The sequence below is a fragment of the Papaver somniferum genome, chromosome 9 (genome assembly GCF_003573695.1).
Source record: "Papaver somniferum cultivar HN1 chromosome 9, ASM357369v1, whole genome shotgun sequence".
Classification (NCBI taxonomy): domain Eukaryota; kingdom Viridiplantae; phylum Streptophyta; class Magnoliopsida; order Ranunculales; family Papaveraceae; genus Papaver; species Papaver somniferum.
The window spans coordinates 85,349,232-85,367,559 of NC_039366.1; the positions used below are offsets into that span (position 1 = coordinate 85,349,232).

Genomic DNA, 18,328 nt, shown 5'->3' on the forward strand with positions numbered 1-18,328 from the left:
GCAAAGATACAGCAGACCCGATACAGACAAATTAGACCTCCCTCCCGTACAAGCACTATATATTCCAAAAGACTGAAAATCAAGAGTGCAACTGAAGTCACCCCCCAACAAGCAATAAAACACAGACTATAAGTCGTTTGTACTATCCTTAACATACTGTAGAACGACACAATATTACTGTAACGACACAGCTACAACAGAAAGAGAAAAATCAATTTCACTCATTCACTCCATGGACTAGTCTAGATATGACTTCTGCCATGGAGTTCAATGGTTCAGTTATGGTTAGCTTAGACATTTAACAACAAATATTTCTTTTAAAATGTGCAACCCATGTCTTAGTATCCCCCTTCAACGACAAAAATAAGGTGCACGACAAACTGAATTTGGTGAACAACAAAAGAAGGTGCACGACAAAATGAATTTGGTGTACAATAAAATAAGGTGTATCGGTAAGTTTTTCTTATTTATGTTTGAAACTAAGTGATAAGTCCCAAACAAATATACCCAAACCCAAATAAATATGTTCTAGTGACCATCTATTTGGTAACTAATAAAAATTTAATTTTACAAAATAAGGTTTAGGTATGTACCTCAACTCGAAATTGGGGACAGTAGTAAGGGATTGGCATGGAATCTTGCTGTAGAGTTGAACTTCCCAGTACTTCTTCAACATCTGAATCACTGTATATTCCTTCTTCTACATCCGAGTATATATAGCACTTGATGTCAGTTCTATAAGAACCTAAATAAACATAAAACAAAACACTCTAAAAGGGAAAATAAGATAATAAAATTATGACTGCACACCTGCACTTTTGGGCTTTCTAATTTTTTCATCCTTTCTTACCACTTCCATTTGGGTAGTTTTCTTTTTTGCCTTTTTTTCCATCACTGAATCATGATGAGCATTTCTTTTTCTTTTCACTGCTATCGGTTTAGTTATGGTACGTTTCTTTGTTGGTTTGGCTTCACTGGGCTTTTTTGCTTGCTTTTTCTTCCTTATTACTGATTTGCATCGACATTCCACTTTACCTTTCTATACTGATGACTTGATTCTCCCAGTCTTCTTGCTTGATTTTTTACTTCGAGGAGGGGCTCGCAGTGTTATGTTAGCACTCATCGGAAGTTGAATGCTTGTTTGACTCATCGGAAGTTGGATGCTTGTTTGACCCATATTTTCATTGTTCTCATCCGCAACATTGATAATCTTTTCTGCTTGATCATCTTGAGTAGACTTCAGAAAATTATCTAACTCACCTAGTACTCCAGTCAGCAACTTCTTCGTAAAGGCACTAGAAGTTCCAGTGCTTGTACCTTTCACGGCTAAAGATAAAGCCATACGTGCTAAGTCGCTGTACTCGAGGGATGATGACCCACTGTTTCCTTGAATACCAGCACCATTTTTCTTAGGCTCTTCAATACCAACACCATTTTTCGCATCTACTGTCCAACGACTTAGATAATATTGCGATAGGAGATCATACACTTGGTGGGTATGCAATATCTTTATAGAATGGGAACATATCATTCCCATAAACTGGAAATGCTTACAACTACATTGAATAAAATTGTCTAAAGAGTTGAACGTAATAATACGAGCACATGAAAATTTAAATGATGTTACCTTGTAGGTATATACTGGTCCATCCTGATCAACAAGTTCTGGAATCAAATCTAGAGTTTGTGTATATTCCTTTTGGAAGTGAGCAAACATTGTTGTTGTATAAAGTTCTGAAGCTCGAGCTTCAAGTGGCCAGTGACTTTGCAAAGGTGGTTTTTTTTGCGTGCTTCTGAAATTTTGAGCTTTTTCTATATCTCTTCGACAAGTAAGAACCTTATCATATTGAATCACGAAACTCTTGAGTGATAAAGTTCTTTTAAAATACTTCTTCAAGAAACTGTTCATACCTTCGCTCCGCTGTGTAGTTGTCATACCAGCACAAAAGTGTAATCGACCATATACTTGAGCCCACTTCTCTTTTTTCTTATATAAAATTTTCAACCATTTATTATTTGTCAGTTTGTACTTCTTAAGCAAGGATTTCCACATTAAATCAAATTCTTCCTCGGTCCCATTTTCGTATATACACCTTTTGAAATCCATGGCAAAAAATTCGGATCTTGCAAATATATGGGAAAGGTGCTTCGCAGCCAGTTGGAAAATATGCCAAAGACAAAGTCGGTGATGAGTATTCGGGAATACCTGTTTGATTGCATTCATAATAGGTGCTGCTTGATCGGTGAAAATTGTCTGTGTATGTTTCCCGTTCATGGCATTCAAAAATGTCTTAAACAGCCATACAAACGAGTATGTGCTCTCGTCTAGTAATAATGCACATCTAAAAAGAGTTGTCTGTCCATGATTATTTACCCCAACAAAAGGTGCAAACGGTTTATCATACTCATTGGTTTCAAATGTTGTGTCAAACACCAACACATCACCAAAGAAACCATAATCCATCCTACATTTGGCGTCACTCCAGAAACAATTGCATAACTGACCAGTCGCATCCATTTCAGTTGCATAAAAAAATATGGATTTTCTTTTTGCATTCCTTGAAAGTACTCTAACAAATGCTCAGCATAACCTTTCCCTAACACATCTTGACGCCTTCTTCTTTGTATATGATTGTTACAATCCATTTGGGTGAAGTTCAGATTTTGAGACCCTCCCGATTCAACACGGAAGTATGCAAAAATATTTTTTTTGACATATACCTTCGTAATGCATATTTTCAATTAATATTGCTTGAGCACTCTCTATTTTCCTTTGTGATCTCAATATATGAACTTGATCTGAACATCTAAGCAAGTGGTTGTGTTCTTCCACAAATTTTACTGTGAAATATTTTAAATCATCACTTTGCAGTTTAATGACCAACTTTGCATTGCAACCTGTTCGTGCATGCAAGCGTCGTTTCAATGGATCCCCCCTTGGATGTTGTCGATACTCTCCTTGGTTTGAACAAACTATAACTCTTCTTGAAATCGTTTTATCTTTACGGTGAGTAGTTAAATCTTTCCGTATGCTAAACCCAACGCCTCTAGCATAACGATTATAGTAGTCATATGCCATTTGTTCCGAATTGAATTTCATACCAATTATTGGCAACTCGTTGTTAATACCATTTGTTGGAACATCATTTTCCATGGTAAATTTATCAAGTTCTTCTTCTTGCAATGAATAAGGTTGAAGAATCACCATGACCTGATTCATCACACACAATATCATAAGTAAATTACTTTGAATAATACATCCACTATCTAATACCTATTAAATAGTTACACTTGAACATACTCATACTCATTCGGACCATCAATCAAACAGTTAACAGTATGCTAGGACAAGAGAGAATGTAGAGTGCTAAGATAAAAAGATCAATTAGTCATAGAAAATTTCATGAAAGCAACCTCTGTAAAGAGAAAATTACCTCGTTTAGATTGTGAGATATCTTGAAGAGTTATATTTTTTCTTTGATTTCAACTGAATATGAAACATAGGGCTTTAATTTCTCTAGTTTCTTCACGACTTCGCAAATAATGATTTTTTTTTTATCTAGATCAACGATAATACAGATTTGTATGCCATTCAAAAGTTAGTAATATGATATTCACATTGGGTTTTCTTTTTAGAAAGTTTTCTGATCTTTTTTTCGGGCGACAAATAAGAAACTATGGCGCCAAAACGATATACATTGGGTTTTCTTATCCTGCAGTGAAAAAGCTAATCCCAAACTAGGGTAAACTAATCGTGGTTAACCCCAACTATACTGACGTCACAAATAGGCAAATAAGTGGATACAATGCTGCTAGATAAAAGTTGCTCTAGCACTGGTAGAGCAAAATTTTCTCCGTAACTTTTCAAGTCGTTTAGATTGATAACATAATATGCAAAGTTATATATATACATATGAAACTCTTGTATTGGAGACTTAATCATCTTATTATGATCAAAGTGTCAAGCAAGAATATACAAGTTGTTTTACAACTTATGTGTATTGAATTACGAAGTATAACACCTATCTTTTGGGGATCTCTAGAAGATCCGACCCTTACCTATTGGGGATATATAGGAGGACAAATCCCCATGGCAAACGACTCCGTTCTCAAGTATACTTTAGTGTTTGTGTGATTTTGGAAGTTGGGTTTGCAAAATAGGAAAGTTCAAGATGTCGACATTGTAAGTAATTTGAACATGTGTACAAATCTTATTTTTTATTGTTCAAAGATATTCCTTGATACTCAAGGTGAAATCCCAACCCGAAATGTTTGAGAATCTTCTTTTAAGATTTTCGAATATATATGTTTTATTTTTCCAACAAGTAAAACATATCTCTGGAAAATATGTTAGTAAAGTATACTTGATGCTAGCTAATATTGAGTTGTATTCCAAAAGGGATTTTGGTATTACAGTTGGATATTGGTTGGAATTAGGCAAAACCAAAAATAGGTGTTTATTGCATACCTTGAAAATATTTTCCGTTGCGGAAATTCCTTGGTGTCCGAATTATCTTGGTATATAAATAGTGAAGTTTGTTCTTCTTACAAACTGATCATGAGGCATACACTTCATTTTCTAGTCACTATTGTAGCCGACTAATAGTATTACTTGTAATACTATTCTGGAGAGGAGAGTAACCTAATTAGGAGAAATCTCTTATGTCTGCTAGTTTAAAGATTTATGTGGGATCAAGAAGCGTCTAGATAATAACGTTGGTGGGAATTTGCATTGTTATTTTAGTTTTCGATTATTGATTTGATTGACTAACGGTTGTTAAACCTTGATTGTACCTGGTTTGTTTATTTTGAGAACATTCTCTTCTGATATAAGGTCACTCAAACTAGGTCAAGGGATTAACGATAGTTCAAATATGTTTTTAGATCTGATTTATAGACTTGTATCATCCATTTAACAGACTTTATTCCGTGCATGATCAATCATAAGTTAAAATCAGGTTTATTTGTTTACGTACATAAGAAGACATTGAAGATTTCAAGACAAGAAGATTTTTTATTGCTTTTGTGTCTCTTGTGATTTACTTCGTGCACATACTTGATTGGATGGGATCCGACTAAGATTTGTTTATCTTTGGTAGACAATTGATTGCTACTCGTATTAGATCGGCAAATTATCATTTGGTGGTATTCTTCAGTATCTGAATCCGATAGTTTGTAAACCTAGATCTGGTTATCTTGATAATCTAGATCTTGGTTGATCCAACTGAACAAGGGATTTTATTAGATTAAACAAAAAGAACCTTTGCTGAATTCAACAATAATATCTGATTTACTTCTTGAGATTGATATAGTGGTTACCAAAAACATATTAGTCCTGTACTATTTCGGAAGACGATCCAAAGGAGTTGTGTGCTTGAAATAACGTGTGTAGGCCATATTGGTTGTAGGTGCAAGGATACTGAGGAAATTAGGTAACCAGGGGTAGATTACTTGGTCTCAACTATACAAAGTTGGTAGTGGTCTTTGTATAACAGCTTAACTCTGTGAGTATTCAAAACTGGATTAGGTCCCAGGGTTTTTCTTCATTTGCGGTTTCCTCATTAACAAAATATTATTGTGTGCTTTTACTTTACTTTCCGCATTATAATTGTTCTTTAGTTATAATTAAATTAATTGCACTTATACGCTAATCAAAACACTTGGGTTGCTCCTTATAGTTAGGTTCAATTTCGGACTTGTACTATGTACCGAGTGTATACATTGTGGTTGCTATTTTCTTGACAATCCCTATTTATATTAGATCACGCAACGTATCAATCATATAGGTTGATATCGAAAATATTGCGCTGTACTTGGTACCCTCGTCATTTATATATAAATACAACTTATTAATTATTTTTTTATCCAGATGTTCCAAATACAAATATTTAAAGTTAACACAAAAGACTTGATGAGTGAACTTGAGATCAAATAACACTATCTTGGGGTCATATTTTTCCAGCACAACAAGATAACCTTGGATCGTCCAAGGAACTTGCTTAATAAATGTTTTCAGATCATCATCTTTTTTGAATTTCAATAATATAAGTTAGTACCTTCTTGTTGGATTTCTACATTCTTGTATTTTCAATGCATTCATCATACATCTTCTTGGACATCTTAGACTTTGAGTTCATCTTTTGCAATGATTTTTCCAATGAGACTATTAGACTAATTGGCTAGCCACTTTATCAATATCGTCTGCATAAATTAATTATCTTCTTTAAGGCTGTCTAGAGCCACTGCCAGTTGTTGCATCTAACATCTTCTTTATGAGAATAATTAGTGTTGGTTGAGAATTCTTAGACACAATGAGATTATGTTTATCATATTAGCCGTTTTTCCTCAAGTTGAAGATGATTATACTTTTAATTAGGTTTATAATTTATGCGATTAAGAAAAGGACCAGGGTTTCCAAAATAGGATGTCCATTACCGATAAAAGGAAAATAAAATAGTTTGTAGGAAAACAAGCTTTTAAATGAGGAGGAGTGTTAGAGCATCGCTCGGTAGAACTCGCAAGTTTTTTTTTTTATCTCAAGCTTGTTGTCAATGTTAGATGTACAAAACTACATCTTGATTTCTAGTCTACTAATCAGGTCTCGAACTAGGATTAGAGGATGGTAGTTGAGTATCAAACATCACCGAGTAACCCTTGAAAATTGAAGAACAAGATCAGGAATTTTTCACTGACCACAAAGTGAAAATAAGAAAGATCCAAAACCTCTTGAATCAGTCACTGCACCATCAAAAATTCAAAACTGATTCTGCTAGATCTTAGAAAATCTCCTCTCTGTGTGGTAAGAAAGGTCATACTCTGAAGCAGAGCAATAAACAATCGAAAAAGAATCGTTAACACATGGAAATTCCTTTCCATATATCTAACAATGGTAAAAAGTTTTGTCATTACTATAGGGCGAATTGATATTCTTCTAAGAATTGTTTTTCACAACTTGAGCGTAAGAGAATTTCCTGTCTACAAAAATCCTTGCATCAGATTCTCGAAGGTGTTTCAATCTCAAGTCTAGTGACACGAAGAAGGATAACTTCAAAAAACAAACTTGTTCCTTGAAGAATACCTCTTTTGTAATTCTTGATTACAATTGCACTGTCTCACATTTAAAGAGAAATTTTAATGAAACGGTTGAGAAGTGTCATCAAAAGGGCAAAAAATGTGTCTATTTCAAGTAGTTATACTATTTCTTTTAACTACAGTTCTTCCACAGAGTCAAACAAGATTTAGGATGGTGTTATTAGAGTCAAACAAAAATTTAAGGTAAAGGCTTTCATAATCCATGATGAGCCAAAAGATGCTCATCACAACACAACCTGATTGTGTTGTTCTCTGCCTACTCCTTCTTAACATTTAGGTAGAAAACACTCAATGGTGGTTGGTTTCAACATAAAATAACTAACAAATTTACCAGTTTGCGGAGTACGACAAAGACTTTTAAATCGATTGTTATTATACAAGGATATCACTGGATATATTTTATTAGATAAAAGGTTCCACCAAGTATATTGAGTGTGAAATCATTCACACTTTTATTCTCATACTATTTCATACGTTGGACGTCAATTGAATAAAACCCAAATGGTAGTAGATTTGGAGCTAATATTTCAGATATGTTTTTCTAGAAATCTATATTTAAGGGGCACTTTTTTATCGCAGTCAACATAGTTTTTGCCAATTATCGTAGTTGGTATGATTTTACGGTATTGACTACAAAATAAAATAAACGTACCCCTTAATCGGTAGGGTATCCCTAAATGTGGTATCTTTTCTAAAAGTGCGATCATATATATTTCTATAGTCCCCAATCTGTGGGTATCCCTTGGCTTGAATATTTTTTACTAGCAATCCAATAATTACGAATTAAGTTTGTTTGTTTGTTTGTTTTTTTTTTTTTAAATCTCCTTGACCCCATTTTCTAATTTGAGAAGTCACTGGTGGTCTGTATACAGTCTCATAGGACTTGCGCACCAAAGTAAAGGTGGCGAAGCTGAAACTGAATGTTCCAGACTTCCAGTTATGCACAACATAACCTCGCATGGAGGTTTCTTCCCCAATCTCCCAACAACTAGCAAGTAGAACACTGTACACCGTAGCAAATACGTAGCGCACGTTAAGAATCGGTAAACCAAAAGCGCATTATAGTACTTGGCCTAGATTTGCTGGTTACCTTTTTGTCTCTTCGATCTTCTGCCCTCGCTCATCTTCCTCCTTAAACTTCTTCTTCTTCTTCTATTCCCATTCTTATTCTTATTATCTTCTCTATTAATCGTCGTCATAACCCTAACCTAGATAAATATAATGCTTTCTCCTCCCACCTCAAAATTTCGTACCTATCAGAGCACCTTCCAAATATTAGTCTGTAATTAGAGTTCCCTCTATAAATTCTTAGTTTAGGGTTCCTCTTTGGAAACCCATTGATCAATGGAGTACAAGCGCAGCTCTAAAGAAGAACTTACGTTTTCCAATCTTTTTAATCTTGAGGTTAGTGATTTCAATTGTGTGTTTTGTTGTTGTAATCATCGAGATTACGTGATGCTAACTGGAACAAGTAATTTTAGGTTGGATTTCACTTAGGGTTTTGTGAAATTTTATGACTGTTTTGAGGACATTTGATTTTTATTTTTTATTTTTTTGTTTTAGTTGATTGAATTTTTTATTTTATCCATCTTTTATTTTAGTCTTTGATGAACTTTCAACTCCCACAACAAGATGATGATTTTGATAATAATGGGAATAGTAGTCAGGATGAGAGCAGAGGTAGCCAAGGTAGGCTTATAACTATCCGTTTCCTTCTTCTTCTTTTTTTTTCAAAGGAAATTATCACTATTGCTTTACTCTTTTTAGTTCCGCGCTAGATGATAGATTAGCATTGCACAATTCACATCCTTTAGACTGAATTTTCTAACTTGCAAATTTAGTTAGGGAAGACTTTGAGAAATTTGAGGGCTAATGTGTGTGTTTTGGGTGGTCATGAAACAGGTCGTAGGGCAATGACAGACCACAGTAATGGGAGTTTAACAAGGAAGACCACCAATAAACGGCGCCACATAGAGGGTGAGGCTGGTTCAAATTCATCGTCCAAAAGAGAGAGTGACAGTAATGATGAAGACAATGGCAGTGGAAATTATGGGGCACACATTTCAGAAGAGTGGTACCGTTCGTTGCTTGGTGAGCACATCCAGAAATACAGGATCAAGAGGTTAAAGGAGTCACCAGGGCCTACCTCGATTCGAGGAGAGATGTCAGTTCAAAATCGGATTCCTGGATCAAAAGGCAGGAAAATTGGAAGTGCAGAAAGAATGGTAAATGGGATGGAAAACCCAGCTAAATACACTCCTGAAATTAATCCCTTAAAGAATTCTAATCATTATGAGTCAGATTTCACTCCAGATTACGGGGTCGATAGGTTTCCTTCCTCACTCGATAATGCTTATCTCGATATCGGCGAGGGCATTACCTACAGAATTCCTCCCACTTATGATAAGCTTGCTGCATCCCTGAGGTTGCCTAACTTTTCAGATATTAGGGTGGAAGATTACTACTTAAAAGGCACCCTGGATTTAGGATCCTTAGCTGCTATGATGGCTAATGAGAGAAGGTTTGGATATGGTCGATCAGGAATGGCTGATCCTCAGCCCCAGTATAAATCACTTCAGGCTAAATTAAAGGCATTGTCTACCTCTAAGTCGGCCCCAAAATTTTCTCTCCAAGTCTGCGAAACGGGGTTGGACTCTTCTTCCATCCCGGAGGATGCTGCTGGAGCTATAAGAAGGTCTATCATTTCTGAGGCGGGTAATTTGCAGGTTTACTATGTGAAGGTGTTGGAGAAAGGTGATACATATGAGGTCAGCATTCATTGCCCTAATTACTTAGTACTTGATTGGCTATGCATACCCCTTTGTTAATTTTTCATTAATGTATTTTACTCTCAATTTCAGATTATTGAGCGTAGACTCCCTAAGAAGCAAAAGGTTAAGAAAGATCCTGCCTTAATTGAGAAAGAAGAGATGGATAAAATTGGGAAGTTTTGGGTTACCATTGCAAGAAGAGAAATCCCAAGACAGCACAAGATTTTCTCTAATTTTCATAGGAAACAATTGACTGATGCCAAGAGAGTTTCCGAAACCTGTCAAAGAGAGGTATGCAATTTTTTGTGGCATCTTCTTATTCTTATTGATATTTGTCTTCTCATTTTTTCTTCGATCATGAGAGTGAAATGTGATATATATTATTTGGTGTGCTTTATTGAGTGCTTGTTATTCCCTCCAGGTGAAACTAAAGGTTAGTAGATCACTCAAGGTGATGAGAGGAGCAGCAGCGCGCACTAGGAAATTGGCTAGAGATATGCTGGTGTTTTGGAGAAAAGTGGATAAGGAGCAGGTGGGGTTCTTTATCTTGTGAATCTTTTTATGAGCCTAGCTTGAAAGTCATGGTTTATAACATGGCCTGAGAATATATTTTTTTGTTACTACCTCCTATTGCCAGATTAAGAATTTTGAATTTGTTGTTACTTAATCCACTATTTATATATTTTGCCACAAGTATCCAACCTACCTAGAGAGTGAACGTCTCAACAACTTATTCTCTGGGTCAATTCTAATTGAGCTTTATAAGATTGAGATTAGGGTGAGTTTAAAATGGAAGGTCATGTTCACATGCTGTCATTTTCATGGTCCTAATGCTAAGTCTTCCCAGTGCGTTAGACCTCATGGGTGGGTGTTGGGATGAATTATCCGACCTATGCTTAGTTTTGTAGAGCTATTTAAAAATCTTAAGCTTATGAATGTATTGCTTTCGTCAACGTGAAGTTTTAGGTATGAGATAAATTTTAAAAGCTTCATAAATTAGCTTGTTATGCGTTTCTCTTATCATCTTTGATCATATGAAGTAAGCTGGCACTTTCTTAATAATTCCTTAGGATTTAGAGGAGGCTCATATGGAGATTCTTAATTGCTGGCTTTATGCCTATATCCATTTTTTTGTAGGTGGAAGTGAAAAAGAGACTGGAGAAAGAAGAGGCAGAAGCTCGGAAGCGTGAACAGGAGCTTCGAGAAGCAAGGAGACAACAACAGAGGCTTGATTTTCTTATATCACAAACGGAGCTTTTCAATCATTTCATGCAGAAAAAGTCGATGTCACAACCCTCTGAAGCTTTGCCTATGGATGATGGAGAATTAAAAGGTCTGGAAGTGCAGCTGAGCACTTCAGATGATAAGAAAGAAGAGGAAGATCCCGAAGAGTCTGAAATGAAAAGGGAGGCACTAAAAGCTGCCCAACTCGCAGTTTTAGAACAGATGAAAATTACTCGTACGTTTGACAATGAGTGTTCTAAATTGCGTCAAACAGCTGAGCCTGATGTCCCACCAGATGAGGCACCTATTGCAGGATCTAGTAGCGTGGACTTGCTTAATCCGTAAGTTTTCACTTTAAATTCCGTAATTTGACGATGATTATGAATACCTTCTTCTGTGGAATTATTAGATTTTGAACATTTTTTTGTGCATTCAGCTCCACCATGCCTGTAACATCATCTGTTCAAACACCAGAGTTGTTCAAAGGTTCTCTTAAAGAATATCAGCTCAAGGGATTGCAGTGGTTGGTCAACTGTTATGAGAAGGTAATCTGTGAGACAGAACTTTGGTTTTGACTGGATACAAATTTCTTGTATGTTAACTTTAAAACTTCCGTTTTTGAATTTTCAGGGTTTGAATGGTATACTCGCTGATGAGATGGGTTTAGGGAAGACAATCCAAGCTATGGCATTTTTGGCGCATTTAGCTGAAGTACTTATTCTCTTCACCCTTCAGTACAAATGAAGTTGCAATGTTCTTTTTATAACATGGTTTTTCTAAAATTTGCAGGAGAAAGATATATGGGGACCTTTTCTGGTGGTTGCACCCGCTTCGGTTTTGAACAATTGGGCTGACGAAATTAGTCGTTTCTGTCCTGATTTGAAAACACTTCCATACTGGGGTGGACTCCAGGAAAGAATTATTCTTAGGAAAAACATCAACCCAAAGCGTCTTTATAAAAGGTAATTGTCTAATAGCAACATTTCATCACCTTGATTACATGTTCCTTTTAATCTTGCTTTCTACTTAGCGGTTATGAGCTAACTCATAAGTTGGAGAAAGATCCAATTTTGTGATTGTGTCGGTCCTTCCACATTGTAAATACATTATTCCTTTATGGTGGCGTTTAGTTGGAAAAAGCATCAATTGATATACTGCCCGCTCTATTGTATTATGGTTGATTGGTTAGTAGGGTTACTAACTATCTCCTTTATTTGACAGGGATGCGGGATTCCATATACTCATTACCAGCTATCAGCTACTTGTGTCTGATGAGAAATACTTCCGACGTGTGAAATGGCAATATATGGTATTAGATGAAGCTCAGGCAATCAAAAGTGCTAGCAGGTATCTCATAATGCTTTCAATATTTACTACTCATGTCGCGCTGTTAGAATATCAGTATAATGTTGATACTGAAGATCTGCATTCGAAACTCGGCAGCACCTTAATTACTTGTATTTTTTTTTAATAATTAAGTTCACTGTGTAGGTCAATATCCTTTTGTTGTTTGTTGAGTTCTCATCTTTCATGAATGTTTGTTTTACAGTATAAGGTGGAAAACACTTCTCAGCTTCAACTGTAGAAATCGCTTGCTCCTTACTGGTACACCTATACAGAATAATATGGCAGAGCTATGGGCTCTTCTGCATTTCATTATGCCTACGCTGTTTGATAGCCACGAACAGTTCAATGAGTGGTTCTCCAAAGGGTATGCTTGACTTCTTTGTTTATGCTGGCCCATTTTAGTGTTTTTTTTTTTTAACAAATATTAGCTTCCTTCAGTGACCAGTATTTTATGACATTATCAGCATTGAGAACCATGCTGAACACGGTGGAACTTTAAATGAGCATCAGCTCAATAGACTGGTGAGTTCTCTTTTAGTTTTGATATTTCTTTTGGAGTTTTGGTGAGAACATCATTATATATAGCATTAAAGGTCGTAACACAATTTGACATTATATAAACTTTGGTTTCACTAAACCTTGTACAGGTAAGTGATTAACTTACTATCAGAAAATTTAGAACCAAACTCTTTTCGTGTCTATATTTTGTATTTATCTTGAAAAATACTTATGTTTGTTCCTAATGTTTTCCAATCAACAATTACGAATCGTTCTTTTATTCTCGGCAAGGTAAAAATAGTAAACATATCTCCAGATTTCTCTGGATAAACAAACCCTCATCCTTCTGGTGTATATAACTCACTATTTCAACCTTAAATCGTGAGTTATGATCTGGACCAAGAGTATTTAACATCACATAAAGTTTATGTTTGATTTACACTTCTTTTAACCCAGTATGTTTGTTTGTTCTGTTGATCCATGCACGAGACATTGTAAACTAGGATTCTTTCCAGAGACCTTTGCTGGTCGGTCCTCCCAAGAAGGTATCTTACATGTCTATTGTGGTGTATTTATTTCTACAGCATACAGTTCTGAAGCCTTTCATGTTGCGTCGAGTTAAAAAGGATGTGATTACTGAGATGACTGGAAAAACAGAGGTCACGGTCAATTGCAAATTAAGTTCTAGGCAGCAAGCCTTTTACCAAGCTATAAAGAACAAGATATCTCTTGCGGAGTTGTTTGATACCAGTCGTGGACATCTTAACGAGAAAAAAATTCTGAACTTGATGAATATTGTCATCCAGCTGAGGAAGGTATTGTATTTTTTCTTACATGGGGTTTTCCTGGTCCATACTCTATTTTGAAATCTGGTATCTTGACTAGGTCTCCTAGTGTATCAATGTATATAATTCTTCTCTATTTGTCAACTGAAGTTTATAAATGATGTGTTTTTGTTCTTGTTAGGTTTGCAATCACCCAGAATTGTTCGAACGGAATGAGGGAAGCACATACCTGTACTTCGGAGAGATCCCAAATTCTCTTCTTCCTGCTCCTTTTGGGGAGTTGGAGGATGTACACTATGCAGGAGATCAAAATCCTATCACATACAGAATGCCAAAGCTAGTATATCAGGAATTCATCCAAAGTCCCAAAATGCCTACCTCAACAACTGGGCACGGTATCCACAGAGAACTGTTTGAGAAGCGTTTTAATGTGTTCTCTCCAGCAAATATCTATGCATCTATTCGTCCTCAAGGTAGAATTTCAGATCAGCGTTCTTTTAATGGTAAAACATTTGAATTCAGCCATTTGATGGATCTGTCCCCCGAAGAGGTTGCATTTTTGGCAAAAGGTGGTTTACTGGAGAGGCTGTTGTTTTCGGTTATGAGGTGGTATCGGCAGTTTTTAGATGAAACTTTGGACTTCATTATGGATGAAGATGAGAATGATGATTCTGGGTATAATCAACCTGAGAAAGGGAAAGTGAGAGCTGTTACAAGGATGTTACTGATGCCATCAAGGTCAGAATCAAATTTACTTAGAAGGAAACTTGCAGAATGTACTGGCCAGGACATGTATGAGGCTCTAGTTGTCTCTCATCAAGATAGACTTATGGCAAACATCAGGCTTCTTCATTCAACATATGCGTTCATACCACGCACTAGAGCTCCACCAGTATGTCTTTCTATTTTTTCTTTCTTTCTTTGTTCTCTCTTATTTTATTCTAGCTTTTAAAGCTCCTTCTTCAGTAACATCTATATAACTTTTCGCAACTCTCTTGGACAGATAACTGCTCACTGCTCCGATAGAAACCATGCTTATAACATGATTGAAGGACTACACCACCCTTGGATTAAGAGGCTGTTATTCGGGTTTGCACGCACGTCTGACTGTAATGGACCAACCGAGCCAAATTCTCCTCACCACTTGATACAAGAGATAGATTCCGAGTTACCCGTCACTGAACCAATTCTTCAGCTCACTCACAAGATTTTTGGGTCTTCACCACCCTTGCAAACCTTTGACCCTGCGAAAATGCTCACAGTAATCTCCTCTCAGAATTTCCATATCAACTGTTCGTACCATTTTAAAAATTTAACCTGAATGAACCAGTAACTAAATGAATAAACTCTTTTTGTCAGGATTCGGGGAAGCTCCAAACACTAGATATATTGTTGAAGCGCTTACGAGCTGGAAATCACCGTGTACTTTTATTTGCACAAATGACAAAAATGTTGAATATCATAGAGGTATTTTTATTCTTTTATCTCCTTTTGTTACGTTTTTCTAGATACCTAAGTGTCTTCCTTGGTGATATTAGGCATCCACAAATTTATGCAGTTGAGTTTTCCCTTGCTGCTATACTGTGAAATATTCCTTTTCTCTGGGGAGCTGAATAATTTATTTCCTTGCAGGATTACATGAATTATAGGAAGTATAAATATCTCCGTCTTGATGGATCCTCCACCATTATGGATCGAAGGGACATGGTTAGAGACTTTCAGCGTCGGTAGGATACTTTCCTTGCATCAAATTGGTTTTTGTACTAGTGCTCATTTTGACCAGATTTTGATTATTGTCTCTAATGAAGCCATTCGTGCAAATCATGTGATGATTACTAAGAAACTGTGTCTTCTTTTATAGGAACGATATCTTTGTGTTCTTGCTCAGTACCAGAGCTGGTGGACTGGGTATCAATTTGACTGCTGCAGACACTGTCATCTTCTATGAAAGTGATTGGAATCCAACCTTGGATTTACAGGCGATGGATAGAGCCCACAGGTTGGGTCAGACAAAGGAGGTTGGTTTATTTCCAATATCCAAGGATCTAACACTTGGATTAAGATTTAATACTTCTGCTGGAATGTGCTTCTGTTGTTATCGGTAGCAAGGAAGAATGTTCTGTGGAATTATATCATTTCTAAAGCCCTGCCTAAAGATACTTCTCGTTTAGGCATAAAGTTGTATGCCTTGGAATTCTGTGTTATGGTTTTGTCTTGGCAAAAGCTGCTCTTATCTTCATTCGTCGTAGCCTTAGAAATTACTTGTTGTGTAGGATTCACTGCTTGTTTACCCAATTAGTCAAATCTCACTAGGTTATTAACGTATTAGCACGTGTGAGTGAGGGGCTTAGAGAATTTTTTTAACAAGGGTGGATCACTATCATGCAGGTTACTGTTTACAGGTTGATCTGTAAAGAGACAGTTGAAGAAAAGATCCTGCAAAGAGCCAGTCAGAAAAATACGGTGCAACAGCTAGTCATGACGGGTGGCCATGTTCAGGGAGATCTCGTGGCTCCTGAGGATGTGGTTTCTATACTTTTCGATGAGGCTGAGCAGAGAATTAGAGGACTCCCACTGCAGGTAACTAAGCTTCCAATTGAGATGGTCTACATGTTTATTTATTTTTTCGAATTCTTGCAGTTAGCCTGCCTGGTAGGTTGATGTTTGCAAATACTTTCTGATTGTTTTTGAGGAGGATCTGACTTATAGTTCTACTTTTACATTATTCCCGGAATTAGGGGAAGGATCGACAGAAGAAGAAACCTAGAACAAAAGGCATAAGGATCGATGCGGAAGGAGTTGCAACCTTCGATGATCTCACAAATATTACATCAAATGCTGCTGCAGCCGACCCTGTTCCGGTGCATGATAGTGGCAAGTCGAATAAAAATAAAAAGGTACATTAATTAGGTAGTTCTAATGTTCCTATCCAATATGTTTTGGTTTTCGTCATGTTTGGGCTAAGCAGGACAGATTTGTTTCTTGGTTGTTGTTGCCGCCATACCTAACTCCATATCAGTAGTGAATGGCTAACCACTAATGTTACTCTAACTTGATCAATGGTATCAGGATACTCAGGTGTTTCAGTAATCTTGAAGTCTGATTACAGTGTTACTTCTTTATTCTAGATTATGAAAGCTATTCTAGAATTGAGACAACATAGAGATGGATCTTATTGCCATAACATTCGTTGTTATTATTCATATTCTTCAGTTGATGGAAGATTTGCTCATATGTAGTTAAATGATATCGATGTTTATCTGAGTACGATTTGGGGATTCTTTTGCCTCGGGTGTTGAAATTAATCTGAATGGTCCTCGATTAATTTGTTGGATCTTAGTGATACTAACCTTGACAACTTCGTTTTTTGTGCAGAGGAAAGCCAACTCAGACAATCCAAAACGCAGGGGTTCTAAGAAACCACTACCAAACGCTGATTCAGTCATGGGTATGAATGAACACAATACAGTGGATGGCTTTCATGATTCCCCTGGGACCACAATTCCTCAGCTACCAAAAATAAAGAAGCCGAAGAGGCCAAAGAAAAGTGTAAATGATGACCTCGAACCGGTTCTTTCTGCACCAAACCCAGTTGGTCAAAATCAAAATCCTGATAGCAACCCATTTATGCATGACTTCAGTCCTGATGATTTTAGAGCAGAAGCTGAAGAGACTTCGCCTATGAACCACTCCCCAACAGGATAATAAGCTAGTGGGAATTTAAATTCAACCCACTCAGCGAGGACGAGGATTGAAGGGGGCAGAAAAGAGTTAACACGATAGGAGATCAGTTTGACCAAAGTAATCTTGTGCAGCTGCAATTTTAGCTACTTAGATTCTTCATCTTGGTTCTTCCATTAGAAAATCTCGAGTTGCGGGACATTCATATTATATGTCGCTCTACTGTGGAGAATTGCAAGCATTATTCAATAAGAGGAACCAATAAGAGGAACTTCTGAATCTTTATGGGAAAACGTGACCTGGGGAGCAAGTAAAGCTGTTTGATATTTGTATATATACCTGTATCAATGGTTTTTCATGATTTTGCTTGGAATGCCAATTTGTACGGTCGCTTCAGTAGTCGGTTCCTTGGTAAGCTAGAGTTCTTGAAGGAAAGGTCTCATTGGAGAAGCCCAGGGAAAAGGTGGAACATGAACAGGTGAACTAATCATGCTCGTGGTTGGTTCATTTGTCTTGAGCTTCCATTATCTTGTAAGTAATAGAAACGTGTAGAATATCGATTCTAGTGTTTATATAAACTTTTGGATACTCTGTTATCCTTTGTTTTTGTTTTCTGTATTGTATCTTTGTTTTCTCTGCGAGTCATGACCATGGCCTGTGTACTTAAGCAGGATAGGTAAGCAGATGGTTGTGGGGTAGTGAACAAGTAATATAGGGTGAGACCTAAGGGGGATCCAACGTGTAGAATACCGGTAAAAAGGTCTTCAGAGTTTCATCAATTTCATTACCATTTACCTACATAGACCAGTTTCAACTTTCAAATATTTCCCAGTTTAAGGTTCAGTCTCCAATAATGGCTAAATATTGTATCTTTCTGAACATTATGGTGCTTTGTCGCATTCATATCGCATGCTTTACCATCATCTGGAT

General features: G+C 36.6%; 2 protein-coding genes across 3 annotated transcripts; one reads left to right on the forward strand and one right to left on the reverse strand.

The window, feature by feature from the left end:
* Positions 1-1,039: 1,039 nt before the first annotated feature.
* Positions 1,040-2,518, reverse strand: LOC113312230 (protein FAR1-RELATED SEQUENCE 5-like). The gene has a single exon (XM_026560985.1). The coding sequence runs from the start codon at positions 2,516-2,518 to the stop codon at positions 1,040-1,042; it is 1,479 nt and encodes a 492-aa protein (XP_026416770.1).
* A 5,517-nt stretch (positions 2,519-8,035) lies between these two features.
* LOC113310300 (chromatin-remodeling ATPase INO80-like) lies at positions 8,036-18,012 on the forward strand. 2 transcript variants are annotated; one of them, XM_026558920.1, is made up of 21 exons: positions 8,036-8,496; positions 8,694-8,781; positions 8,995-9,860; positions 9,954-10,154; positions 10,285-10,395; positions 11,001-11,428; positions 11,524-11,632; positions 11,718-11,798; positions 11,877-12,049; positions 12,309-12,434; positions 12,637-12,798; positions 12,899-12,956; positions 13,517-13,747; positions 13,899-14,609; positions 14,721-14,978; positions 15,077-15,184; positions 15,350-15,444; positions 15,579-15,735; positions 16,106-16,297; positions 16,456-16,614; positions 17,093-18,012. In XM_026558920.1, the coding sequence occupies exons 1-21, from the start codon at positions 8,437-8,439 to the stop codon at positions 17,420-17,422; spliced, it is 4,704 nt and encodes a 1,567-aa protein (XP_026414705.1). In that variant the 5' UTR covers positions 8,036-8,436; the 3' UTR covers positions 17,423-18,012. The 2 variants fall into 2 exon arrangements, with proteins under 2 accessions (XP_026414705.1, XP_026414706.1); XM_026558921.1 differs by lacking the exon at positions 8,694-8,781 and having other exon boundaries at positions 8,038-8,496.
* The last annotated feature ends 316 nt before the right edge of the window (positions 18,013-18,328 follow it).